At 66.5% G+C, this 26,165-nt stretch overlaps 1 protein-coding gene across 15 annotated transcripts; it reads left to right on the forward strand.

The window, feature by feature from the left end:
• The first annotated feature begins 5,965 nt into the window (after positions 1-5,965).
• Positions 5,966-26,035, forward strand: CADM3 (cell adhesion molecule 3). 15 transcript variants are annotated; one of them, XM_080570430.1, is made up of 12 exons: positions 5,966-6,141; positions 17,319-17,459; positions 17,597-17,749; positions 17,972-18,109; positions 18,336-18,506; positions 18,608-18,698; positions 18,932-19,101; positions 20,697-20,822; positions 21,558-21,683; positions 22,048-22,113; positions 22,446-22,580; positions 22,677-26,035. In XM_080570430.1, the coding sequence occupies exons 1-11, from the start codon at positions 6,072-6,074 to the stop codon at positions 22,562-22,564; spliced, it is 1,371 nt and encodes a 456-aa protein (XP_080426556.1). In that variant the 5' UTR covers positions 5,966-6,071; the 3' UTR covers positions 22,565-22,580; positions 22,677-26,035. The 15 variants fall into 15 exon arrangements, 13 of the variants coding, with proteins under 13 accessions (XP_080426556.1, XP_080426559.1, XP_080426560.1 ...); XR_013942521.1 differs by having other exon boundaries at positions 5,967-6,141; positions 22,045-22,106; positions 22,650-26,035; XR_013942522.1 differs by having other exon boundaries at positions 5,967-6,141; positions 22,045-22,106.
• Positions 26,036-26,165: the final 130 nt, after the last annotated feature.

The following is a 26,165-nucleotide window of genomic DNA, read 5'->3' on the forward strand; positions in this document are numbered from 1 at the left end:
TACCTGCACTATGGGGATGCTGAGGGCTTGCTGCAGCACGGTGCAATAAGGAGCCGGCGGGCATCAGGCTGAACCCACTGCACAACCCTGCTGCGTTCGGGTTTTGGGATGCGCTCCCCACTCCCGGCTGCTCTGCTGCTCTGGGTCGGCTTCAGCCAGCTGAGAACAAACCCTGCCCTGAAGAAAATCGGCTCAAAGGAGCCCCTAAATGTACGAAACCCAAGTGCTGGGCGGAATCCCCAGGCGAGGCCGTCAGGTTCTGGTTCCTGACACACAGCAGAGCCGCGATCTGACTCACAGCAACGTGACTCAGGAGTAACTACCACAGCCTTAGCAGAAGCAAATCAAGGACAAGATATTTCTGTACCGATTTTATTTCTGTAAAGTCAGTTTGGCTGCAGGTTGAGTTCGATGAAAGCCTGCACCGGTGTGGAACAGGCATTACAAACATCTGGGCAGCATGCAAACACAGGTGAGCCGCCTGGCCCTTGATCTTGATGTAAGAGGAGTTACACAGGTCAAAGAAATAGCAAAACATCTGGCTGCAAGCTCTGCAGAACGGCCAGGGAAAGCTGCAAAGAGAAGCAGTCAAACGCCCAGATGCAATCACGTCCCTGCAAGACTCTATCTCCCTGCCCAGGCGGCTGCAGAGAAGTGGCAGGCTCGCTTCTTTGATGAAGAAGATCAAAATGGCACCAGACTCCAGCAAAGGTGCGATAACAGTGGATGATAATAAGGGACTTGAACCACCCACATACAAATACACGGCACAGCAGGACACAGTTTAGAGACAAAGTACCTCCACGCTCAGCACGCTGCTCCATGCTTGGAGCACGGAGAGGGGAAGGAAGAAGTGGGAAGGCCATTCTTGACTTAGTTTTAAGTGGCACGCGGGAGAGAATTCACAAAGCAATAGCTGAGACACCGAGTAACAGCAGCCCCGGCGCTGCTCAATTCAGCTTTGCGCGGGGAAGTCAGGACCAAGCAGCGGCGTGTGACACTAAGCGGAGGCAAACGCTAAAAACCAGTGTGAGGTTAATTACAGGAGCATGAAGGGGTTCTGAAGAGCAAATAAGTAAAAGTATAAAACCAAACAACAGGGCCGAGCACGTCGAAAAGCCAGGAGGAGAACATGGGGCTGTTAGACTGTCAGGGGTTAAAGAGAGCAATTATGGGAGATGAGGATATCGCTGGGCTGCTAAACGACTCTTCTGCTTCCATCTTCCACACCTTCCCTGGAGATTTCGGTGCCTTGTGTAGCCTCCAGGGGGTTATTATCTATGGCTGGGGCAACAGCAGACATGGCTAGGAAACGTGATCGGTTAAAGGGAAGTACATTACCAAGCCCACTCGATCAGCTAAAAGGCTCCAGCCTACTCCTTTCTCTGACCCCACTTTCCAGAGAGAGTACCCACCGCTGGGGACACCGCAAAGGAAAGGTGGGAGCTCCTGGTCTGACCCTAAAAGTGAGGAGACAGGCGAGACGCCCAAAAAGGCCAAATTCTGATAACGAAAGGGGAAGAAGATCTTTTCCAGAGTTGTGAGCTCAAACGGACCGAATGTTCTACGCCGGGGGGAGAAATTGTAACCGGCACTGCTAAGGTATCTGGGGAAGTGTTTGAGCCCTGCGTTCCAGCCAGTTCTGGGTGGAAAGCAGGGGAATTGGTGCCAGGGTGGTTTGTTCTTCCTCTGTAGCATATTAGCTGCAGCCAGGACACGGGGCTGGAAGGCTTTCACAGATGATCAGGGCTGGCAGCTCTTAAAGTGATGTCAATAGGAGGTAAGTGAGCTCTGGTTGCTTCTACCCAAGGGTGCTGTACCTAAGTGGCGTGGCTGAAAAACCAGCCCTGCACCTGTAGCCTGCAGACCCCCGCCTCACCCGGTCCCTCACGCCAGGCTGCAGGAGGCTGCCAAATCCCTGCTGGCACCCGTGGGAGCGCCCGGAGGGCTCGCGCAGCCCGGTTCAAGGGCCACGCGCTCCCGGCGAGCGAGGAGACCCAGAGGCCAACAGAGCTCTGCATGTAACGCCCACCTTCGCAGCCCTGCGTTGTCATCAGCAACGGGGAAGCAGAAAGATTTAGGCCGGCAGGGACTCGTGGAGGTCTCGCAGGCAGAGCGGAGCTGGGGAGCGCCGTCCTCCCCGAGCATGCCGGAGCGAATCCGCGCAGGGGAGCTCCCGTTCCTGGGGGCTCCGAGGCGCCTCGGCAGAGGCGGCTGCGTGACAGCAGCCCCCTCGGCCGCTTGTTAACGCTCAGTCCCCGGCGATGGCAGATGCTTTGGGGCTGAATCACAGGGATTTGTCGCGGCGAGCATCGCCTCGGCACCTGCTGCATGCCGAATACCGCCCCTTCCTCTGCCTCCAGCCACCCTGCCCTTCACGGGCCATCACCCCACGGGAGCCGCCTGCGCTGCAGAGTGTGGGTGCTGCACCCACAGAGGCAGGGGGCCGTTATCAGCCGGCAGCCAGGCTCTCTGCAAAGCCCCTGCCTTGCAGGAAACAGAGAACGGGTTAAAAACCCCACCTGGAGCTACGCAGCCCCCAGGACGCAGGGAGAGGGGACAGCCCGGGGGCAGCAGGCTGGAGGCGCAGGGCTCGGGGAGGGGGCACGGGGATATCTCCCACGATGAAGCCGCAGCCCAAGGGACGTGGGACACAACACTCCTCCCACGTCCTGCAGGACAAACATCTGAGGAGAGGCTCAGATCATCGCAGGGACCCAGCAGCACCCGAGACCCTCCTCTCCAGAGGGAACTGCCTCCCCGACCGCTGCCCATGGGGCCAGGAGCCACCCACACCCGTCCCAGGGCGGTCCCGTGAGACCCTCCCCAGCTTCCCTGCCCCATCTCGGCCTCCCAGCGGAGCCTCCCTCTCGCCACACTCGTGCCTCCGAGAGGAGCAGTGCTTGCGTTCACTCTGCTCCTAGGGGAGGACCTCGCGTGAGCTGCTCTCACATCTCCCCAGCTCGCCAAAGCTGCTTTTCAAAGACAGCCCCGCTCCAGCTAACGACCTGAGGAGAGGCTCCTGCGGCCTCGCTTGCCCGCGCTGTCCCAAAATCTGCCCCACGGGCCACAGCTCTGCACCCTGAGCACTGAAGCCACAGCTGGACGCAGCCGTACCACGGGCAGCATCGCCTCTAGGACCACATCCAGACACGGGATGGAAATCGAGGCAGAGCGATGCCCTGACCACCAGAAAGCTGTTCCTCCCACAGCCCCTTCCCACGGAGATTATGACTAACAGAGACATCCCTCTTGCACAGCGTTTGTGCAGGAGGGCATCGGGGTGTGGAAAAGCTCGGCGTACAAGCACGTGATGACGAGTTTATGCCGACGTGTGAAATGGGTTTACTCGTTCCCTTTGGACTGCCTATGGCGAAAGGGGTTAACTTCTCCTCCAGGACTGCCGGAGGGAATCAGAGCTGGAAACGGTCGGGCTGGCTCTGGGTGCTATCCCCTAATGGATGACAGCACAGACGGATAACAGCGGATAAAGGAGTTGCCTGGGAGATGCCATGGGATAGCAAGGGCTAAGCACTGACTTTTAGGGACTGGCGGCCAAGGACCGGCACAAACACGGACCTCACCCCAAACGTGAATCGGCCGCGGTCTGACGCTGGGCCGTCAGTGGGCTACTGCAGAGGCAGAGCAGAAATCCTCAGCCCTGGGGACCTGAGGTGGGCTCTGCTGCCCTGACGGGCACGGGGCACGGCTCACCCACCGCTCAGCTGTCGTCCTCCTGGCCCCGTGAAGCACCGAGACCGTCCCGCAGCGATCACGCAGCATGCCGTCCGCTTGTCCGTTCCCAACCGGCTGGCCGTGGCACCGGGAGGAAAGCCAAAGCCTTCGGCTGCACGAGGGACAGGAGCTGCTGCGCAAACCCACAGATGCCGTGCGTGAAGGAGAACGACCCCAGGCAGCACAAACCCTGCCTCCCGTGCCCGTTGCTCGGCCTCGGGGCTCCACCGCATCCCTCCCAGACCCCAAATCCCCCAAGAGGGAGCACAAGAGATTTCTCCACCCCGAAGCTGACGTATTTACCGAGATTCCCAGAGAAAAGGTCGGTGATGGCTGCACGTCCCCCTTGGGGGTCACCGGCCCCAGAGCCACCCCCCCCAGAGCCATCGCCCTGGGGACCCCTCAGCCCTGGGTGGCCGTGGATCCCACGGGGGCAGCGCCGTGGAGGGGCAGCCGTGGGCTGTGACCAGCCCTGGGCACCTTGGTGGAGGCCAGGCCAGGCCCCGGGGGAGCCCCACAAGCTCTGGGGGGACCCCACAGGTCCGGGAGGGCCCCGCTCGGGGCTGGGTGAGGCTCCGAGGAGTGGGGGTACAAGGGGCTGTGCCACGGAGCGGGGCCGGGACAGGGATCGGGACCCCCTCAGATTGGGACCCCCCCAAAGCAGGACCCCCCTCAAACCTGGGCTCTCCTCAGACTGGATCCCCCCACCCCAGGCAGGGACCCAAATCTTCCTTCGGCCCGGGATCCCCTCTAACAGGGACCCCCTCAGACCAGGACCAGGTCCAGGACCCCCTCAGACCGGGACCGGCTCCAGGACCCCCCTCAGATCAGATCCCCCCACCTCAGGCAGGGACCCACATCCCCCACACTGACCCAGGACCCCCTCAGACCGGGACCCCCTCACACTGGGACCGCGATCACCCCCAGCCCGGGGTCTATCTCAGCCTGGGACTGCGACCCCCCCAGACCCAGACCCCTCAGCCCAGGACCCCCTCAGATCAGATCCCCCCACCCCAGATCAACCCAGGACCCCCTCAGACCAGGACCCCCTCACACTGGGACCGTGATCACCCCCAGCCCAGGATCTTCCCCAGCCCCAGACCCCCCAGCCCCAGACCCCTCAGCTCTGGACCCCCCAGCCCCAGACCCCCCAGCCCCAGACCCCCCAGCCCCATCCCCCTCAGCCCCAGACCCCCCAGCCCCAGCCCCCCCAGCCCCAGACCCCCCCAGCCCCAGACCCCTCAGCCTGAGACCCCCCAGCCCCAGACCCCCCAGCCCAGGACCCCCCCAGCCCAGGACCCCCCCAGCCCCAGACCCCCCAGCCCCAGACCCCTCAGCCCGAGACCCCCCAGCCCCAGACCCCCCAGCCCCAGACCCCCAGCCCCAGACCCCCAGCCCCAGACCCCTCAGCCCCAGACCCCCCCAGCCCCAGACCCCCCAGCCCCAGACCCCCAGCCCCAGACCCCCAGCCCCAGACCCCCCAGCCCAGGACCCCCCCAGCCCCAGACCCCTCAGCCCCAGACCCCCCAGCCCGGGACCCCCCAGCCCGGGACCCCCCAGCCCCAGAACCCCCAGCCCCAGAACCCCCAGCCCCAGACCCCCCAGCCCAGGACCCCTCAGCTCCGGACCCCCCAGCCCCAGACCCCCCAGCCCCAGACCCCCCAGCCCAGGACCCCCCCAGCCCCAGACCCCCCAGCCCAGGACCCCCCCAGCCCCAGACCCCCCAGCCCCGGACCCCCCAGCCCAGGACCCCCCAGCCCCAGACCCCCCAGCCCAGGACCCCCCAGCCCGGGACCCCCCAGCCCCGGACCCCCCCAGCCCCAGACCCCCCAGCCCCAGACCCCCAGCCCCAGACCCCCCAGCCCAGGACCCCCCCAGCCCCAGCCCCCTCAGATCGGGGCCTCCCCCATACCAGCCCCCCCCCCCCCAATCCGTACCAGGGACCGGTGACAGCGCCCCCCCCCCCCGCCCCCCACCCCCCTCCCCCCCCTCCCCTCTCCCACCTGCCTCCCGCGGGGGGAGCCCCTCACGCGGATCGCACCACATTACGCGGGGCGGGGGGGGGGTGGGGGTGCGAAGCGGCGGCCGGCGCGGGCATGTTTACCCGGGGACAGATGGGGGCGGCACCGGCGCGGCCCCCCCCCCCCCCCCTCCTTCCCTCCTTCCCCCCCCCCCCCGCCGGCGCGGCGCGAATGGTCTCTCCCTCGCGCTCTATTTAATCCCCGCCGCTGCCGCACCGCCGGCTCCAGACCGGGAGAGCGGCGACGGGACCGGAGCCGTCGCCGCCGCCCCCCCCGCGCGCTGCGGCTCGGCCCCGTTCGCCCCCGGTTGCCACCATGCCGCCCTCCGCGCTCAGCCTCCTGCTGCTCCTCCTCGGCGCCGCCAAGGGGAACCTCTCCCGGGACGGTGAGCGGGCGGCGGGCGCCGGTACCGGGAGGTGGTGGTGGGGGGGAACGGGAGGGAGAACGGAGCGGGGGGGGGGGGGGGGGTAACGGGCCCCCCCCCGCTTCCCCTCCGCATCCCAAGGGGATAACGGCGGCACGGCGGTGGGGAGGGGCTGGGGGGGTAACGGGGGTTTAACGGGGGTTTAACGGGGGTACCGGCGGCGCCCCGCCGTTATGTGGGTCAGGCGCGGCGGGGCCCGGCAGGTGCCGCCCGCCCCGGGCCCGCCCCCGCCGCCCCGCCCCGGCCCTGCCCTCGGGGCCCGCCCCGGCCCCGGGCGAGCGAGGCGGGAGCCGCGGACCCGGGAGGAGGCGGCGGCGGCGGGGCTCAAGGTCACGGAGGCGCCGGTGCTGGCCGCCGCCGTGTCCCCCCCCCCCCCGGTGTGTGCCCCCCCCCCATCCCCATCCCCGTTCTCCGTCCCCGCCGCCTCGCACCCGCCCGGGGCGGGGCCGGGGCGGCGGAAGGTTCCAGACAGGCCCCGGCGGGCGGCGGAGCCCGGCCCCTCCCGGTACGGGGGGGGGGGGACACCGGGGGGGGGGGGCACGGCCCAAATTTACACGCGCCCCCCCCCCCCCTCCCCGCACCGAGCCTTGGGGGGATGGCGGGGGGCAGGCCCCCGGGGGATACGGGGCAGAGACCCATGGGGTGGGGGGGGCAGACCCCCGTGGGGGGGGGCAGCCCCACATTTTGGGGTCAGACCCCTATGGGGTGGGGGGGGCACGGTGGTGGCACCCCCGTGGGGTGGGGGCCGGACCCCTATGGGGTGGGGGGGGCACGGTGGTGGCACCCCCGTGGATTGGGGGGGGTGCACGGTGGTGACAACCCCGTGGGATTAGGGGGCAGACACCCCCCCCCAAGGGGGACAGACCCCTATGGGGTGGGGGGACACAGCGGGGGCACCCCCGTGGGGATGGAGGACAGACCCCTATGGGGATTGGGGACAGACCCCCCGTGGGGTGGGGACACGCGCGGTGGTGGCACCCCCGTGGGGTGACAGCCCTGCGGGGTGGGCAGGGGGGTGGTGGCGTTTTTGGGGGGCTGGGAGGGGGGGGGGGGGCAATGGTGGCGTCCCCCCGGGGATGGGCAGGGCGGCGGTGACATCGGCTGGGTTTTGGAGGGGGGAGGGCGCCGGTGACCGCCCTGTGGGGGTGGGCAGGGGGATGGTGACATCCCCGGGGAGGGGGGGGGGTGGTGACAGTCCTGGGGAGGGGGGGGGCAGGGGGGTGGTGACAATCTCTGAGATTTCGGGGGGGCGTTGGCGACATCGTCCAGGGATTTATTTTGTGGGGGGTGATGGTGACACCTCCATGAGATGGGCACAGTGATGGTGACATCCTCCAGGGATTTGGGGCTGGGGGGGGGGGGGGGGTGACGGTGACACCCTTATGGGGTGGGGCAGCCCCCCCCCTTAGATTTGAGGACCCCCAGAAAAACCCTAAATCCCCCATTTCGGGGAGGGGAGCGCCCGTTCGGAGGCTCAGCACCGCCCTGCCTCGCCCTGGGGGTGGGTGGCGGGGGGGGGTCTGGGCGGCGGGGGGGGGGGACGCAGCTGGGCACAGCCCCGGCGCGGGCGTCTGATGGCATCCGAGCATCCCATAAATCCCCGAGCATCCCATAAATCCCCGGCGTGTTTGCTCTGCGGGGGCACGCAGCTCCCCCGAGCCCTCCAGACAAAGGGTGTTTACCCGCGCTGCGTGGCCGGGCGGCCTCTAATGAAGTGCCGCAAAGCAAATATCACTTGGGGGGGGGGGGGAGAAATGAGGGGGGGGGCGGCTCGTAAATGGTTGCGCTTTGGGGTTTTTTGGATATTATTTTTTTTTTTTTCCCCCATCGCCGTGCGGAGCTGAATGCTCCGCCAGCCCCCCCCCACCGGTTCCCGTCTGGAGGTGCTCGGTGCTGTGTGTTTGGGGAGGTGGCTTTTGGGGGGGGGGTCCCCCGGGGGTGGGGGGGCACCTGCACCCTGCAAGCGGCGGACCCCCCCCACCCGGTGGCTTGGAGGAGGCGGCTGTCACACGCAGCATCACCCCGGGGGGGGCGGTTCGTGGCTCTGTTTTCCTGCAGGTTGTGGCCCCCCGGCTCCCGCAGGAACCCAAACCGCGACGGTTTGGGGCCGGGGGTGGCTGTGGGGCCGGGGGGGAGCGGTGCTGGTGGCCGTGGTCCTGAGTCGCACGTCCGAGGGCGCGGTGATGCTGCAGGATTTGTCCCCGGGCTCGCCGGCAGCCGCCGTGGAAAGCCCAGAGGGGACCCCAGGGCGCCCCGAGCGCGGTGCTGGAAGGTGCTGGAGGAGCCGCCACCGACCCGGCGGCGCCGCAGCCTCGCGCCTCCCCGCGTGGCTTGGGGGGGGGGATTTCGGGGCCGTGGCGGAGCTGGCCGCTGCCCGGCGGCGGTCGTGGGCTTGGCCGGAGCCGTGCTGCCGTCGGCACATTGCTCAGCGTTTGGGCTGCGTTGCGTGGTCGGCCGTGCCGCGAGGATTGCTCCCCCCCCCGCGTTATTCCGCTCCCCGGAGCTGTGGGAGCCTTTTGTTTGAGCGGCGCCCTGCTCTGCTCCCAGGGGGAAGCCTTCGCGTGCCAAAACCGAGCTCCCCCGGGGCTGTTTTTCTCGGCGCCCCCTTGCTCTTGGCACCCAACCGTGGGTGGCACGAGGAGAGCTGTCCCGTGGGGCGCAGCACGGAGCAGGGCTCGCGTCCCTCGTCCCCTACCGGAGCCGTTCCACTTGTCCTGTGCCCGTTCCCCTGCCACTAGAAACCCCTCAGTATTTAGGGTTTGGGGGGCTTTGGGATGCTGTCCCCATCGGGAAGGGTGGCACCATCCTTTTGGAGAGGGCTGCTTGGCCAGGGCACGCTGGAGGGGCTCTCTCTGTGCTCCCAGCTGGTGTCCTGCTGTAAGGTGCCCCCCCTGCCTGGCTGGCAGTGGCGTTTTGTGGCTGGGTGGTGGCCGTGGGTCACCTCGGGGGAGCTTTGGGGACAGCGGCACCGCTCGCCCTTCCCCAGCTCACGGGAGGGCTCCTGCAGGTGTCAGGGGGACGCTGGGCACGGAGGTGGGACCCCAAATGGCACCTCCAGCAGTTGGGACCCTGCGTGGGACCCCCGGTGGCACCGGGAGCCTGTGGCTGGGCGAGGGGACGGCTGGGGGCTGGTTCCCGTCCCCAAGGTGGCTGCCAAGAGCTCCCTGTCCCTCAGGAGCTGTCGGAGGATAACGTAATCCCCTTTCTGCTGCGTGGGGCCGTGCCTGTACCCAACCCGTGCCACCAGGGCTCCCCGTCTGCTCCCAGCACGAGGCCTCGGAACTGGGGCAGGGCAAGCGGCGACGGCCCCGGCACGGCACGAGGGGGGCGAGCGTGACCCCTCCGTACCCCTGCAGCCCCCTTTCGGGGGGCTCCCACCGGCTGCCTGTTGGGGGAAGGCGGGCGGCTCTGGCACCGCGGCCAGGGATCAGTGAAATCGGCCGAAACGGAGCAGCCGAGCGGAGGGGAGCTGGGGCGGAAAAGCCGCCGCTCAGCGCCCTGGCACGGCACGGCAGGCTCAACCCGGGTTGGATTTGAAGACAATGCCTGGGATAAGTCCCGCAGAGCTGCCCTGGGCATACCCAGACAGCGAGGGGACGTGCTGGCGCGGCGGGGAACCGATCCTGATGACTCCTCAGGTTTGGCACGGAGTCAGGGGGCATTCGTGTAGGGTTGGGGAAGCAGCCCAACAGCCCCAGGGTACTGCTGCCCAAGCAAGATGTGCCTCCATCCCAAACCCAGGCACCCCTTCGGAAGGGGATGGAGGGAAGCGCCGGGATGTCCAGGGCCCCCCGCGTGTGGTCCCCCGCCTGCGAGCCGCTGCCTCCCCCTGCTCTGCTTTTGTGCCTCCCCAGGGCTGCCAGAGCTGCCGGAGGGACCGGGGGCGGCTACATCTGGGTGCTCGCCCCGGAGCTGGCACGGCCCGGCACGCCGCCAGATGGAGGAATCTGCAGGAAAGCTAACATTTTTGTTTGTTTTCGCTAGGTCGGTTTTAACCTAGTTTTACCCCGAGCCAAGGTGCCATTCGGGGACTCGCCAGGGGAGCGGCAGCCTGAGTGAGGAGGGGCTGCAGGACCCGAGCGCGTGCCCAAGGTGGCGTGGCGGTGGTCTTGGCGCCTGGCGGGCTCCGTTTGCGTGCCACCAGGCTTGTTCTCCCGGTGTTTGCTGCTGTAGAGCCCGGTCTGCTCATGCGGATGCCTCTGGGGAAGTGCCGTGCCCCACGTGCAGGCGGGTGCCGTGGTACCCCCATGCCCAGCCCCATCCTGGGGCTCCTCTCGCAGCCCCGGCAGGGCACAGATTGAATCGTGCCCTCGGTGCCTCGGTGGGCCTTTGGAGGGGATGCCAGCACGGTGACGCCCACGCAGGCAGATGTACCCGATCCTGCCCGGATTACTGGGGCAGCTCAGCTTGAACCATCTGGTCCGGTTCTCTCCCCTCCGCTCCCGGTTGGGCGCGGGGGCGCAAAACGGCGCGGTACCGACGCACACGGACGGAGCTGGGGCTCCATCCTGCTGGGGACGAGCTCCCGGTGCTGTCCCAGCCTCTCGCCGTGCTCTGCTGGAAGGGCGGAGGAGCCAGGCACAGAAAGGCCGGTTCGGGTTGGATTCGAGCATCCTCGGTGCCAGGAGCCCTTCCCCAGGCGAGGCTCCGCGCCGCGAGCATAAATAACAGCGGAGGAAGGCGGAGAAGCGGAGACGGGCGCCGAGGGCCGGGCAGGGAGATGTTTAACCATTCCGGTCACCTGCGCAGCGCCACGCTTGGCCTCCGCTGTAATGCGGCGAGGCCGCGGGACCGGCGGCAGCCACCGCGGCTGCCGAGCCCCCCCGGGGCATCCCACACCGAGCCGGGGCAGCGACCTGGGCACCTGGATCCCCGCGTGGTGCCTGGGTGCGCGGCTCCATCCCCAGATGCGGTTCCTCAGCCTCTTTATTCCCAGCTCAGCCTCTTTATTCCCAGCTCAGCCTCTTTATTTCCAGCTCAGCCTGTTTACAGGCGAGCCCCGGTGCGCAGCATCGGTTTTTGCAGCCAGCTGCTGTCGCTCGAGGCTCCCGAGGTGCCATCCTGCCCTGTTGCTATCGATGGGGCCCTGACTTGTGGCCGCTGCACGCCCTGGGAAGCCTTTGCTGATCTTCAGCAGCGAGCAGAGCGCTGACCGGGCCAGAACAGAGGAACTGATGGGACGTTGCTGCCCCGTGTGCCCTGGGGAGCTGTTTTCCAGAGGCAGGATGTGCTCCGTGGCATCTGTGCGGTGCTGCTGGCTTGCCTCTGCCCTTGCAGGTCAGCATCTCGGGGCTCCCCCGGGGGGCTCCGCTCTGCCGCTCCACATTTCACCACTTTGGGCTTTTTTTTTCCCTCTCCCTGTGACGCTGGGGGCTTCGCCTCCAAAAGGCAGAGTCTGGGCGATGGCAGAGGGGAGCTGGTGGCACGCAGCCGAAGCTCGGAGCTCTGTTACCCTCAGGCATCCCTTGGGATCTGGGGGCTCCCTGCCGCAGCCGGCCACCGCGGAGCATCCATCGCGGCATCCGTTGCAGCCATGTGAAGGACTGGTGGGGTTCAACCCTAATTTTTTTCTTCCAAAATGACTTTTCCCTCCTCTTTTTTGGGAAGTCAGGACGCGGCGTCGATGTGCGGCGCCCACCAGCAGGCACGCCAGCCCCTGGGCAGGGAGCGGAGCCGCCGGGGTTTCCCAGAACAGAGGGAATTATTCCTTATTCCCGGGTAACAAATGCCCTCGTGCACAACTTGTGTGTTTAATCCTCGGACAGTCGGCAGCAGCAATTTCTCCTGCCAGCCTGGGCAGAGCCGGGCGCGTGTTTGGATGCCTGCAAAGCAACAAGCAATCCGCCGGGGCATCTGAAGCAACCATTTCGAAGACACCTCGCTGGGCAGGCAGGAGATCCTTAAAACAGAACTGTCAAAGCAAAGAGCTCGTTTCCTTGGCAACACTCGTGGTTGGAGATTGGCCTTAGGGTAGGAGCTAAAAAACACGCTCAGAAAAGTAGTCATCAGCCCCTCCCCGTCCAAGGGGCCGGGAGCCCTCGGAGATGGTCCCGTGCCGGAGGCGAGGCGAGATTTTGGGAGGTCCAAGGCTGGGAGATGCAGGGGGACGGACCAAGGGGGTCCTTTTGGGGCAGGAGGAGGATGCCCCAGCCCTGGAAGTGTCCAAGGCCAGGATGGACGGGGCTCTGGGCAGCCTGGCGTGGTGCAGGGGGGGCCTGGAGGTGCCTCCCCACCCATCCCGTGATCCCCCCAGACACGAGGGGATGGGGCCAGCTGGTCCCTGCCTGCTGACGGGGGGAGGAGGGCTGGCTTCCAGGGTTCCCAGCCTCCCTGGTTCCCCTGTGGCTCTTTCTCCTTTCGGGGACTCCAAGGAGGTGCTGTGGCTTGCGGTGGCTGCGTGACCGCATCCACACCAGGGGCACCTTTTGGGGCCCCAGGGAGGTCTTGGCCCATGACCCAGGGGACCAGCCCTGGCCTTGCGGGGTGGCCGCGGGCCTGCGGGTGGCCTCGGCAGGAGAAGCAGCCGCCGTACCCTGCGTCGGGATCCCCCATCGCTGCCTCTCGCCGAGCTGCCGGCACGGCGCGAGCGCGGTTGAGCAGAGGCGCCGGCGGCACCCGCCTTTGTGCGGCTGCCAGCGCTGCAGGCGGGAGCTGCCGCTGCCATCGGAGGGCTTCCCCGGCCCCCACAGCAGCTGGATCTGTCCCGGTGCTCTGCAGAGGCTTCACTCGGCCCTGGGGCGAGCAGGAGAGCGATGGGTGTGGGGTGGGGAGAAGCTCCCCCCCGGAGCAGGGGATGCTCCCTCGAGGCGCAGCGCAGGGGCTCTGAGCCAGGAGGAGGTGAGGAGCATCCACCCCATCAGCCGAGAGCTTCGGGCCCGTTCCCTTCAGCTGCTGCTCCTGGATTTGTTGCTAATTGCTGGCCTCGTTTCAGCTGCTCAACCCTGGTCAGGTGGCCGGCAGGGCTGAGAGCTCCCCCCTTGTTGTCCCCCCCCCGGCAGGGAGGTGACCCCTGGTGCCCCGCAGCAGGAGCCAGGACCCTGTGGGACCTCGGTGCCCTCGGAGCTGCAGGATGCTGGGGACGATCCACGGGGCGCCGTGGGTGAAGGCACCGGGAGAAGTCCAGCAAAGTCCCAGGGTTCAGAGCAGGCTGTGACACGGAGCTGAGCTCTGCCCTTGCTTTGCCCCTTCCTGGAAACTGCTCCTGCGTGTGCCTGCGGCCGGAGAAATCGGGCAAAATGTGGCGTTGGGACATGGGGCTTGGTTTTAGGTCCTGCTCGGGGTTGGAAGCAGGCTCCTCAGGGCTGTGTTTCCTTCTGCTCCCAGCGAGTGTTCCTGTTTGACATGTCACCTGGAGATTAAACCCCGAATGGCACCGGGTAGGAGGGGACCCGGTGCTGCCAGATCGTCGCTGCCAGCAGGAGAGCACCGCGGAGGGACTGGGGTGCATCGATTGTGCACAAACCCCCCCCATCCTCCGCAGGCGCGCGAGGAAGGGGAGCGCGGCGCCGAGCAGATGCATGGAAAGCGGAGCAGGTTTCCCCCTCCTAACAAAATCTGGAGCGAGGCAGCTGCTCGCGTGGCGGAGCCTGAAGTCGGGCTCTGGGCAGCCCAGACTGTGGATTCGCGCGCCGCCCAGATCAGCCCGCGCAGCAGATGTCGGAGCCGCGCCGAAAACCCACCGGGCTCAAAGCTCTCGAGAGGCTCCGGTGGTGCCAGCAGTGCGGTTTGGGATGGAGCTTCCCCTTCCACCGGCTGCGGGACCAAAACACGCTCCTCGGAGAGGAGGCGACCTTCCCCAGGAGGGAGCGCCTGGATGAGGACACCAGCGTTTTGGGGAGCACCCGGGCAGGCCCTGCCGCTGGCTTGGGGAGCCAGGAGAGATGTGAATATCGTTTTTCCCCTCGTAAATCCGATTGCAGCCCCCTGCAAAAGTGCACAGGTTTAATTAATGAGGTATTGATTTTTCTGGAGCGTGGCGCGCCTCTGATTTCCCTGTGCCGGCCAGGATCTGGAATGAGCGCAGGCAGCAGCTCCCAGCCAAAACCAGGTGCCCGTGGTGCTTTGTGGGGTGCCCGAGCATTGTTTTTGTCCCGCTTCCCGTGGGCCTGGCCACCTCCTCCAGGAGGGTCCCAGTGGGGCAGCCCCGGGCGCTCCGGCTGCTTGCAGCCCTCGCTGCTTGTTCGCACACCTCGTGCCGTTGTGGGACGTTGGGCAGGGTCCTGGGACGGACAGTGAGGGAGCAGTGGTGGAAACGCAGAGCTGTGGAGCTGAGGATCTGCTTCCCCCTCCTGGAGATGCTGGAGAGGAGCCCGGAGCATCGGGAGCGCTGCTTTGTGCCAGGGCCAGGCGGGACACGGGGGGCCTGGGCTGGCTGCAACAGCCCCGTGTGGGGCTGTGCATCACCCCAACCCCACAGAGCAAGTTTGGAGCCCCAAACAGCACGCCGGGCTCGGGGTGCCCAAGGCACCATGGCCGAGGGATGCTCCGTGCCAGGGCAAGGGGCCGGTGCCAGCCCAGGCTGTCAGGTGGCAGCGGCTCTGTGCTGGCAGCGGGCACTGGCACGGCGAGCGCGGATGCTTCCCGGAGCATCCGGCACCTGTCCCCGCTCTCCCCGTGCTCGTGGGGGCTGGTGGGATCCGGGTGCCAACACGGACCCAACGCGCTCTGCTGTCGGTGCAGGGGATGCTCTGCGCAGTGCTGGAGCAGTCACGGTGCACCAGGCGTCCTCCCGGTGCTCGGTGTCCCCTCCCTGGGATGGCAGCCTTGGTCCTCGTGTCCTCCTAGGGTCCCCAACCCTCCTCGCTCATGTCTAGGGACAGCAGAGTAAGGAGAGTCAGGGACCTTGCTTTGTCCCCTCCCTGTGCCATCGCAGGATGGGACAAAGCTCCCCGCCGTGGCTCCCCCGTCCCGTGGCGGCGGTGTCCCCGTGCTGCCAAGGGCCGGGAGGTTCCAGCCGCGGCGGGTTTTAATTAAATCAAGGCAGCCCAGCCGTGCCCATCTGCTCCGCCAAGCTGTCGGGCACGGAGGCGAGCGGGGATCTGGGTCGTGGCAGCGCGGCTCTGCGGCACCGGGGTCTCTCCGCGGGGTCGGGGACATCGGGGCTCTGCGGCACAGATCCCTGATGCCACCGGGGCACGGAGCCAAAGCAGGGGGAGGAAATCTCCAGGGTGGTTTCCATGGTCAGGACGGGGGTCCCAAGGTCGGGGGGTAGGACCCGGGGGGATCTCTGCACCCATGGGTGCTGGAGCTGGGCAGGGGGATCCTGGACCCTGGGGCCATCGCATGCTGGAGGCACCGCAGGCACCCAGTGCCCCCATCCTCTGCTGAGCCTCTCCCCGCGTTAATACCTTAATGAGGCCAGCGCTGTGGCAGGCGATGGTAATTGCGTTAATTAAGAGATTGTGGGCCTGTCCTCTCCTGTGCGGCTTTTATGCCCTGTCCTCAGTCGCGGCGGAGTGGTAGCGCTCTGAGTTTGGACAACAGTGGCTTGGAGCGGCCTAATCCCCTAATTACGGTCGTAGCAGCACAAGAGCATCGTTAACCGAATTAAAACAAGCCGACAGACATCCACCCAGTCCCCAGCTCTCAGTCCCTGGCTGTCTTCGTGCACCCGGTGTGCGCCACGGCAGGGGCACGGGCACCACTCACCAGGCACCATCGCCAGGATCAGGCCCCGCAGACCCTCCGGAGAGCCACCCGCACGCGTGGGGACCGTGGCACGGGCACGGGGACCATGGCACGGGCACGGGGACCATGGCACAGGCACGGGGACCACGGCACGGGCACGGGGACCACGCTCGAGTAGGCTGGAGGTGCACCAGGGCAGAGCATCCGTCACGGTTAACAGCTCAGGAGCCCAGGCCAGCGCGTGGCAAGGATGGGGAAGACTCGGTCAGCGCCTATAAATATCTGCGAGGAAGGAGATGGGAAGCAGAGGCTCTTCAGCTGGCTGTTAAACCCAAGCAAGTGGAGAGGAGCGGAGTTTGAACAGCGAGCGTGGAGTACAGGCGTCGGTGACGGCGATTTCCTGGGGCTGGAGGAGGAATCTTGAACCCTGGGAATGTTTTTAATCCAAATTTGATGCATCTCTGGGAGATTTTCTTTCTTGCATGCCCCAGGCTGGTACGAGTGGGGTTTCACACGCTTTCTAGCCTGGAGTTTCCTGGAGTTCAACACGAGCCTGGGAAGCCTGGAGTCCTCGTTCCCAGCCCCAATCTCTCTGCTCCTTCCTGCTCCCTGCGATAGCCTTGGGGAATTTGCAATGTCAGCAAGGGAAAATATTTTCCTTCATCACTCTGGGCAGAAAATGGGGAAATTCAGCCCAAAACAGGCGGCTTCTGCTAACTGGAGCTTCTCCCCGACAGCAGGCATCGTGCGGGGAAATGAAATCAGGACTGTGCTGCGGGTGCCCAGGGCAGGATCCCTCAGCTTGGGTCCTGAGCCCGAATCCCTGCCAAAATTTGAGTGCCGCGATGGAGGATGATGCTTTGTGAAGCTGCATCCAGTACAAACTGCAGCAGGGTTCGGCGGCTTGTTGCGTGCGACCTCCAGGCTGGGCGAGCGTCCCCTGCGTCCCCCTCCTCCGCGGGGCAGCTCGGCTCGCCGGCACGTCGGCTCTCCCGAAATAGCCGTCCTTGGGGCAGCCGGGGGTTATCTGATCCTCCCGGTGCTCCTCTCTGCCCTTGGGCTGCTCCGCAGCGATGTCCGCGCTAGGGAAACGCAGCCCGGGAGGAGGTGGAAGGGACGGGGAGGACCGGGGAGCAGCAGCACCCCCAGCAAGGGACACGGTGACCTGCTTCAAAAAGCAGCTTTTGCTGGAGGCAGGGCTGGAGATGGACAGGCAGCAGGGCATCCCGTTGCGTGGGGCGCGGAGGCAGCTCCAGCCGGTGCTCGTGCCTGTGCCAGGCTCTCCTGCAGCCTCCCGGGGCACCCCAGCTCCCGTCAGCATCGCCCAGCACCCCCAGGGACCGTGCGTGGTGGCAGCCGAGTGCTGGAGCCCTGCGTGTCCCGGGGCTTTGGGGACAGCGCCGTGGCCCCCCGCTCCCTTCTCTCGGTCGCTCAGCGATGCTCGCGTACCCCGGGGGAGAGGCGATGCCGGGGGGGGGGGCCCCCCGCTGACCTCTCCTTTCTGCGCCCAGAGAGCCAGCCCACGACGTCGGATGAGACGGTGGTGGCCGGCGGCACGGTGGTGCTCAAGTGCCAGGTGGAGGACCCCGACGACTCCTCGCTGCAGTGGTCCAACCCTGCCCAGCAGACCCTCTACTTCGGGGAGAAACGAGGTGCGCGCGGGGAGCCGGGGACGGGACGGGGACGTCGGGCAGAGGGAGGTGGTGCCGCCGGGTTAAAAGAGGAGCCAGGGAAGGAGCCCGGCGGCCCTGCGCCTCTGCCACTCGCCCCGCTGTCCCTCGTCCCCCAGCCCTGCGAGACAACAGGATCCAGCTGGAGAGGTCCACGCCGAACGAGCTGACCATCAGCATCAGCGACGTGGTGCTGTCGGACGAGGGGGAGTACACCTGCTCCATCTTCACCATGCCCGTGCGGACCGCCAAGGCTCTCGTCACCGTGCTGGGTACGTGCTGGTACCCCCTGCTCGCTCCCGGCCTCCCCCCTGCCTCTGCCCTGTGTGTGGGACACCAAATGGGTGACCGGTCATCCCTGCCACCCCACGTCCCAACCCATTAACCCATCCTCGTCACATCTATCGATGCGTCTCTCCCCACGCATCCGTCTCTGGACAGCAGCACGCACAGAGCTCAGAGGTCGTTGACTTTCTCCCTTCCTCCTCCCCCAGGAATCCCCCAGAAACCCCAAATCTTCGGCCACGAGCAGCCCATTGATGAGGAGAAGATAGCCCGGCTGACCTGCCGCTCCTCTGGCAGCAAGCCCGCCGCCCAGCTGCGGTGGAAGAAGGGCAACAAGGAGCTGAAGGGTGGGTGCCGAGGGCTGGGGGCACCTCGGGGAGAGGTGGGGCACCTTGGGGACAGATGGGACACCGGGGGCTGCGGATGTGCCCGGTCCTGGACCACACCAGCACCCCACGCTGCTCCCAGTGATGGGATGGGGACAGGGCGTCCCTTGCTCAAGACACGTGCCAGCCCCGTCCCTCTGCAGGGACGCTGTGACCGTCACCTCCAATGGTCCCCTGTCCCCCACAGCCGAGGGCACGGAGGTGGTGGAGGACCCCAACGGGAAGACCTTCACCGTCAGCAGTCGGGTGGAGTTCCGCGTCACCAAGGAGGACAACGACGCCGAGGTGACCTGCACGGTGGACCACGAGTCCCTGCAGAACTCCGAGAGGTCGACCACGCAGAAGCTGCAGGTCCACTGTACGTGGCACGCGGGGCTGGCAGGGGGACAGGGCCACAGAGGGGTGGCCCCCAGAGCTGGGGGCGCCGGGCAGGGCGCTCACCCCCTGCTCCTCTTGCAGACAAACCGACGGCGAAGATCGAGCCGCACCCCCTGTACCCGCGGGAAGGCGAGAAGCTCCAGCTGCAGTGCGACGGGCAGGGCAACCCCGTGTAAGGACCCCCCCTCGCCGCTCGTTCCCACCCATCTTCCCCCTGCCGTGCACCCCAAAACCCTCCCTGGGGTTGGGGGGGGGTCGGGTCAGAGTAGGGCGGGCTCACATCTGCGATGCCACGCACCCCACGGAGGACGGCAGCGAATTCCCCCCCACCACGGGCATTCCCCGATCCCCCCCAGGATGCTGTGGGGGCCACGGAGGTGCCTGACCCCCCCTCCCGCCCCGCAGCCCCCAGGAGTTCCTGTGGGAGAAGGAGGGCAGCGACGCGCCGCTGCAGCTCAGCTCCGACAGCATCCTCATCTTCCCCTTCCTCAACAAGAGCGACAGCGGCACCTACGTCTGCACGGCCACCAGCTCCATGGGCAGCGTCGTGGCCAAATACAACCTGGACGTCAGCGGTAAGGGGTCCGGGGGGGCCACGGGCAGTCCCCGGCATCGCTCGCCTTGGTACCACGGCCCCGTGGAGCCGTGCACGGGTGCCGGGAGTGGTGGGAGAGCGGCTCCGTGCCGTGGGGTGGGCGCAAGCCCACGGTGCTTGGGGGCGTCCCCAGCTGCTGGGGCCTCATCCAGCCCCTGCCGTGCCCTTCCCTGCACCGCACGGAGCCGCTGGACGGGGCTGGGGGGGCAGAGAGCAGATGGGGGGGCACGGAGCAGGCTGGGAGAGGTTGAGGCAGGGACGTGGTTGAGCTCCGTCCCCTGCGGCGGGGAGGAGGTGTGCTGGGAGCACTGGGGTCTCCAGGACCCGTCTGGAGCCTCTGGAATGGCAAAACACCGGGAGCCCAAGCGGGTTTCCAGCCAGCGCCGACCCCACTGAGCCACGGGGCGCGCTGGTGGCCCCGTCCCAAGATTTTGGACACCGACCCCATGGCTTACCCCGAGCTGCAGGCTTGCCTCACATCCTGCGTCCCCAGAGCCCGTCCTCGCAGGGGAAGGGGCAGCCCCCGTCCCCTCGCCACTGCTGTCCCCTCGCTGCTTCCCCCTGCCCTGGCCGTGCTCTGCCGCCCTGCTCGCTCTCACCGTGCCCTGCGGGCCATGCGCTCCCCCTGGCCGTGCTCAGCACCCAGCCCCTCATCTCGGTGGGAGTCTCGTCCTCTGCTTTTGGCCGTGGTTTGGGGGTTTTCCTCCTTCTCTACGTCCTCCTCTTGTCATCTCCCCACTCTCCACCAGCCTTGGACTTCCCATCTTTCAGCATCCTTCATGCTCCAGCCTTTCCCTTTCCCCTTTTCCCTTTTTTTCCCTTTTCCCTTTTCGCATCCCGTTATCCCTTTTCCCTTTCCCTCCTTTCTTGTCCTGGGCACCCTCAACCCCTTCCCCTCCGAATGGCTGTGGGTGACAGGAGCACACGGCAGCGATCACCCCTGGGGTCAGTGTCCCCTGAGACCCTCTGCCCGCCCATGGGGAGCTCCCAAGTGCCCCACAGCGTGCGGTCTGTCCTCGGCAGGCCCTGCTTGGTCACCTTGTGGCCCCATCACCCCTGGGTACGGGGTCAGCACAGGGAGCTGGCTCCTGCGCCCACCCCAGGGCACTCAGCACCCACCCACAAGGCCACCGATGTCCCCAGCCCGCTCAGTGTCACCACACCCAGCTCCACCTCCGGGCTCGGCTCCCCCCTTTCCAAATCCCCCCCCCCTCTTTTTCCCCCAGAGCCACGCGGGTCTCGGGCACCGTCACCGGAGCAGCCGCCCCACGCAACCCAAGTCCCCGAGGACGCGCGTGGGAGAGCGGAGGTGGCCCCTCGCGCTGGGTGACCCCGGGCACGAGGGGCCCCGCGGGGTCCCTCGCAGGGTGACCGGGGGTGCTGGCAGGTAGGACACGGGAAAGTGTCCCCGCTGTGACCCAGAGGACGGTGGCAGGAGAAGAACGGGGTGGTGGAAGGAACCCGCAGAGAAAGATGGGCTCCCACCACGGTGGGGGGGAGCCGAGGTCCCCCCCCACGGGCCCTGTCCCTCCCGGGGGTTGATTGGTGTCCCTGTGTTCTTGTCGTCCTCCCCAGATCTTCCCCAGCTCCCCACCCCACACGTTCACTCCACTCCAGCCCCTCCGCCGGGCCCTTCCCAGCCCATCTCTCATGCTTCTTCCATGGCCACCGCCTCATCCTTCACTCCAGCTCCCGTCCAAGGTACCGTAAGCTCCATTTCTCTCTCTTTACGGACCCGCTGCTCCCCGACCCGGCCGGAGACGCTCCGCAGGAGGACGGTGGCCCAGCCCTGGGCCAGGGACACCCGTGCCACATCCCAGGTGCCCGACCAGGCTCCGGTCCCGTTGTAACGCCTCCTCCCATCCCGTTCCAGCGGGGCAAAGCACCCCAGAGCATCCCTCTTACATCCCCACCCGTGGAGAGCCTCTTCCCCCCCCGTCCGTTTGTCTGTCTGGCGTGGCCGGTTGTGAGCTGCAGGCCGTCCGTGTGAGCCGCCCGCCCTTTTCTCCGTCTTCCCCTGTTGTTTTTTCCGCCCCGTCCCTTACAAGCATCACCTCTGAGCTCCAAGCATCACCTCTGAGCTCCGTGGCTCCGTCCCCTCCCAGCCGTCTGGGGGACACGGTGACGGCGGAGCAGTCGCGCAGGACAGGGGCGCACGCGGGGCGAGGTTTGCCCACGGCAGCGCTCACCCCTGCAGGGCTCCCCGACACCCGCGGCCGCTGCTTCCCCCTCGCTGCTTCCCCCCCTGGCTCCGCTCCTGCCCCTTCTTTACCTCCACAGCACCTGGGTCGAGCTGGATGCGGCCCTGCCCGCCTGCAGCCCCGGGCGATGCGCGGGGCGAGCCGCAGCCTCTGCCGCACGGCGGGGACCGCAGCATCCCCCTCCTCTCTCTCTCTCTCTCTCTCTCTGCTTTCTCCCTCTCTGCCGCCCGGGCAGACGCCAGCCCGGTGCCGTCGACCTCCAGCACGTACCACGCGGTCATCGGCGGAGTGGTGGCCGTCATCGTCTTCCTCCTGCTCAGCCTGCTCATCGTTTTGGGACACTACCTGATCAGGCACAAAGGTACGGGGCGCGCTCCCACCTCGCCGGGGTGCCCGGGGCCAAGGGAGGCTGCGCCCGTCCCGCAGCCCTGCCCCGCGTCCGGAGACACCCAGCGCAGCCGACGGAGCCCCCCCGAGGATTTGGGGACTGCTCCCCACCTCCGTGCTGGCCCCGGTGGAGCTGGGCAGCACCGGGCAGAGGCAGCTTCGTTCCCCATCTCCATCTCTCCTTCTCGGCACCCGCAGCCCTGCAGTGCCCGTGCCACTGCCCCGTGCCTGATCCCCCTCCCCACCCTCCCCCTTGAGCCTTCCACCTTCCTCTTCCTCCTCCTCCTCCTGGAACCGTTTCCACCCCCCCCACCCCTGGATTTTCATCCGCCCAGCAGGTGTATGCGTAAGGCACGGGGAGACGGTCACATCCAGCCGGCGGCAAAGCCCAGCAGAGGTGATGTGTGAGTAAGAGCCCCCCCATCCCTGCCCCGGCCGCCTCGGCTCCCAGAGCTGCAGCCTCCTTTTGCAGGAAAACCTCTCAGGGGAACGGGGACGGGGGTGCAGGGGGGGGGCAGAGCCATGCAAGGAAGCGCAATTTTTCCACCCTCTGGCTAGAGACGGCGGCGTGAGCTGCTCTGAGCAGCCCAGGTGAGGCTCGGTCCCCGGGCAGGGTTTGTCCCGGGGGAAGCCCAGCGACTTTTCCATTTCAGGCCAAGCCCAAAGGACTTCTCTCGCCTCCGTTTCCCAGCCAGCACGGCCCCGCCGTGACGCTGTCCCCTCTCCCCCCCCCCAGGTACCTACCTGACCCACGAGGCCAAGGGCTCCGATGACGCCCCGGACGCCGACACGGCCATCATCAACGCAGAGGGCGGCCAAGCCGGCGGCGACGACAAGAAGGAGTATTTCATTTAGGGGCATCGGAGAGAGGGTGAGAAATGGAGCCAGCAAACCCCGATGGAAACGGAAACCAGACCACAAACCCCACTCAACCCAACAGATTTTCTCTCGCGCCCGGCACGGGCAGACAGACGGACGGACAGAGGGATGGCAGGACAGAGAGCGGAGAGCGACCGGCCTGAGACATGATGCTTCTTCTTGAACTTGTACAAAACGTTATTACTACGAACAGCGAAAGCCCCGGCCCCGTTTGCTTGCTTGCACCTCCATCCCTGCGACCGGCGCTCGCGCGAAACACAGACCAACCAGTGAGTGAGCGACTTTCCTTCTTCCTTTGGACCTTTGCTTTGGTTTTGTGGCTGCTCTTTGCTTTGGGCCCTCGGTTGGGATGTTGGGCTGGGGTCGATGTAGCTCTTTCCTTTGTTTCTCTCCATTTTGGGTTTATTTTTTGACATCCAAGGATAAAATCAGCTCCAGGCTCCAGCACGAGCTCCGGGCACCCGGGTGGCCTCTGCGTCACCAGCGCTCGCCCCGTGCCTCCCCCCAGGAGCTGGGACCTTCTCGTTGTCCCCTCCGTGACGTCCCCGGTTTGCAGGACGGGGACAGGGAGCACTGTGGACCCCCGAGTCCCTGCCTTGATTTTATCCTTGGTGGTTCTTGTCGAACAGTGTCCATTTGGGAGGAGAGCTGTCCTCGTGCCGTAGGTGTGCGAAGGGGGGTGAGCTTCCAGGGTGGGAACCGCCGAAGCCCCCGGAGATGCCGGGAGCCGCCGAGCACCGTGGCTCCCCGTTCCCACCCCAGTGGGAGGGGGGAGGGCAGGGGTTTTGGGGGCAAATCCAGAGGAAAAAAAAAAAAAAGCCCCAGTTTGCAAATTGTCAGATCGGAGTCGTCAATTTAAACCATCTATTGAGATGTTCAGTGCAGGAGGCTGCTGGGCATAGCCTGCGGCCGTCACCAACCACCTCCTCGCTGGGCCCCGGGAGCTTCCAGGAAGGTGGTTTAAATCCCGAGAGCAGCTTTGATAAGAGCCGACGCGGCTCCGTGGAGGTGAGCTGGGGTCCCCCTGGCCCGTGCTACAAGCTGGAGACCACCAGCACCACGCCGCAAGCGGCCCAGAGGCAGCGCGAGGCTTGGGCTCCTCCTGGTCCAGGAGATGGGCTCCATCGCTTCTGCTCCTTGGAGCTTTCTGTGTCCCCCCCGTCCTTCCCGGCCCCTTCCCGGGGCAGGTGCTGAGCTGGAAAAGGTCTTGTTGGCTCCGAGGGCTGCGGCCAGAAGCAGCCAGAATGCCCGGGTTTTGTGTCTCGGTAACTTGGGGGTCTCCAAAGAGACTTGGTGGGCACTTGTCCAACCTCCAACCTGTTCCACCCCAGGGGAAAACACATCTCTTCCAAGTCAGATGGAAACCAGAGGCTTACTCCAACTTCCCCTTCGCGTCCCCGGGGTCCCCGTGCTCCCCCCAACCCCACATCCACGGGGCCGGGCCCCCTGGGGAGCCAGGCCCCTTCTCTCACCCTTGGGATGAGGCTTTGCCACCCCCCAGCATCTCGTGGTCTGGATGCGAGGGGTTCGCAGGAGCCGCCCTTTGGCTTCCATTTTGGGGTGTCCGGGGGAGGAGAGCCTTTCGGGAAGGAGCGAAAGCCCTGGGTGGGGTGGGCAGCCTCATCTCGGAGGTGAAGGAAGAGCCTGGTTCCTCTGCGAGGCGCCCCTGGGGCTGGAAACGTGGCTCCCATCCAGACCCCGTGAGCTGGGCACGAGGAGAAGGGCGGTGGGGAAGCCACGGCGCTGGGTTCAGGCGGGAGCAGGGGACGCGTTCGTGGCATCCATGGCACGGGCACGGGCACGGCCGGCTTCACTGCGTCGTCAGCAGGGCGTTACGCACCTCGAGAGAGAGGCACGAAGCCTTCATCACCCCCGGCGAGGAAAACCTGCGGTTTCCTCCGTGTTGTCCCTCCCCGTCCGTCTCCTTGGAGGAGGGGGACGTTGGCCTTGGGTCCCACTGGGAGCCCCGAGCTCCCGCCGCGGGACGCAAACGTTGCTGCCGGAGGTAACGCTGCGAATGCCGACGCTGTTAACTACTTCACCGCGCACACAGCATGTACCGCTGCGTGACCCGGCGCTTCTCCGAAGACCTCTAACATCCACTATCGAACAGACGCAATTCCTTAAAATAAAAACGCAAGGACGTGTTTTCAAGTAACGATTCACTCTCGCTCTAAGTCTCCGTGGCGCAGATCGTTGCGAAGGAGATGCCCCGAGGGTCCGGGAGGAAGAGGGGGCGAGGGGTCCCCAGGAAGAAAGGACGTGGGGATTTGGGGTCGGGCAGGTGAGAGGAGCCAGGGTTAGGCCATCGCGAGGAGGTGCCGCGTCGTGGGGACCAGGGCAGGACAGGAGAGCGGCCCCCGTGCCAGGGTGACGTGCACCGGGTCACTGGTTGCGAACGGGGAGACACCATGTCGGGGGTGCAGGGGGCGATGGGGAGGCAGGGGGGCTACGCGCTGCCCTCATCGCATCGGGGCCGCGGGCTGCACCTCGACGGTGACGCCGGGTGCTGGGGCGATCGCCCACGCCGCGTCCCGAGGGGTGCGGGCTGAGGTCACCAGGGGGATCCGGTGACGGGGGGCACCGTTTAACAACAGCCCCACGTCGGGCTCAGCACGGCTCGGGAGTGAGGGGCGGCGCGCGCCACGCTCCGCACGGTGCCAAGGGGGCCGCGGGGACGAGAGGTGACGGGTCACAGCTGGAGAGGTGCTCCCGGGACAGCCGGCAGCGGGACGCGCTGTGTCACCGGTGGGACGCGCCGTGTCGCCAGTGGGATGCGCTGTGTAACTGGGGGTATGCGCTGTGTCACCGGTGGGACATCTGTGTCACCAGCGGGATGTCTCCTGTCGCTGGGGGGGGTGTGCTGTGTCACCGGTGGGACGCGCCGTGGCACTGGCGTGGCTGGTGGTGCGGCGTGCCGTGGCTGATGATGGGCTACACCGCGGGAAGGAGGGAGCGACGGGGCGCGCCGTGGCACTAGCACGGGGACGTGAGGGACTTGTGGTCACAGGGGAGCGGACCCCAGGCTCGCGTCCCAAGCTGCTGGCACCCGGTGAGGCCGGGCAGCATCACCGCACGGCGGGGCACGAGCCACCTCCCCGAGCCCCGGTGTCCCCTCCTGGAGCGTGGGGGCTCCGTTGGCCGCGCGGACAGGGGACCCCCAGCCCTGCGTCCACCACCTGCCACAAGGGCATCCGAAGCGGGCCAGGGCGTGGGGCACGGGCACTGAACTCTCAATAGACCACGAAAGCCATATTTGTGCGGAGCTCTGAGCACGCCGTGGGGTGGCCGTGGGGCAGGGCAGAGGACGGGCTGTGTTGTTGTGCTGTGTTCTTGTATGTACATAAAAGGGAGACAACGAACGTCGATGTTACTTTATAACCTTTCTAATATCCTGTGCTAATCTCGGAAAATAATCCTATAAATATATCTGGATTACACACCTTACCTGGCTGCTCGTCTCTGCGTCTGCCCGCGTGAGCCGCGGCCGTGCCCCCCACCCTGGGATGCAGGACGAGGGGGGACAGGAGGGAACAAGGTGGGGGGGGGGACACACAGCTCACCCCAGTGCACGGTG

The sequence above is a fragment of the Anser brachyrhynchus genome (genome assembly GCF_964034855.1).
Source record: "Anser brachyrhynchus genome assembly, chromosome: 28".
Taxonomy (NCBI): Eukaryota; Metazoa; Chordata; class Aves; order Anseriformes; family Anatidae; genus Anser; species Anser brachyrhynchus.

What these genes read in the sequence shown, in the direction of transcription:
- CADM3 (XM_080570429.1), top strand. Translation starts at nt 6,072, where the DNA reads ATGCCGCCCTCCGCGCTCAGCCTCCTGCTGCTCCTCCTCGGCGCCGCC. An exon ending in CTACTTCGGGGAGAAACGAG is followed by an intron (nt 17,460 to 17,596) that starts GTGCGCGCGGGG and finishes CTCGTCCCCCAG; the next exon opens with CCCTGCGAGACAACAGGATC. An exon ending in ATACAACCTGGACGTCAGCG is followed by an intron (nt 19,102 to 20,696) that starts GTAAGGGGTCCG and finishes CGTCCTCCCCAG; the next exon opens with ATCTTCCCCAGCTCCCCACC.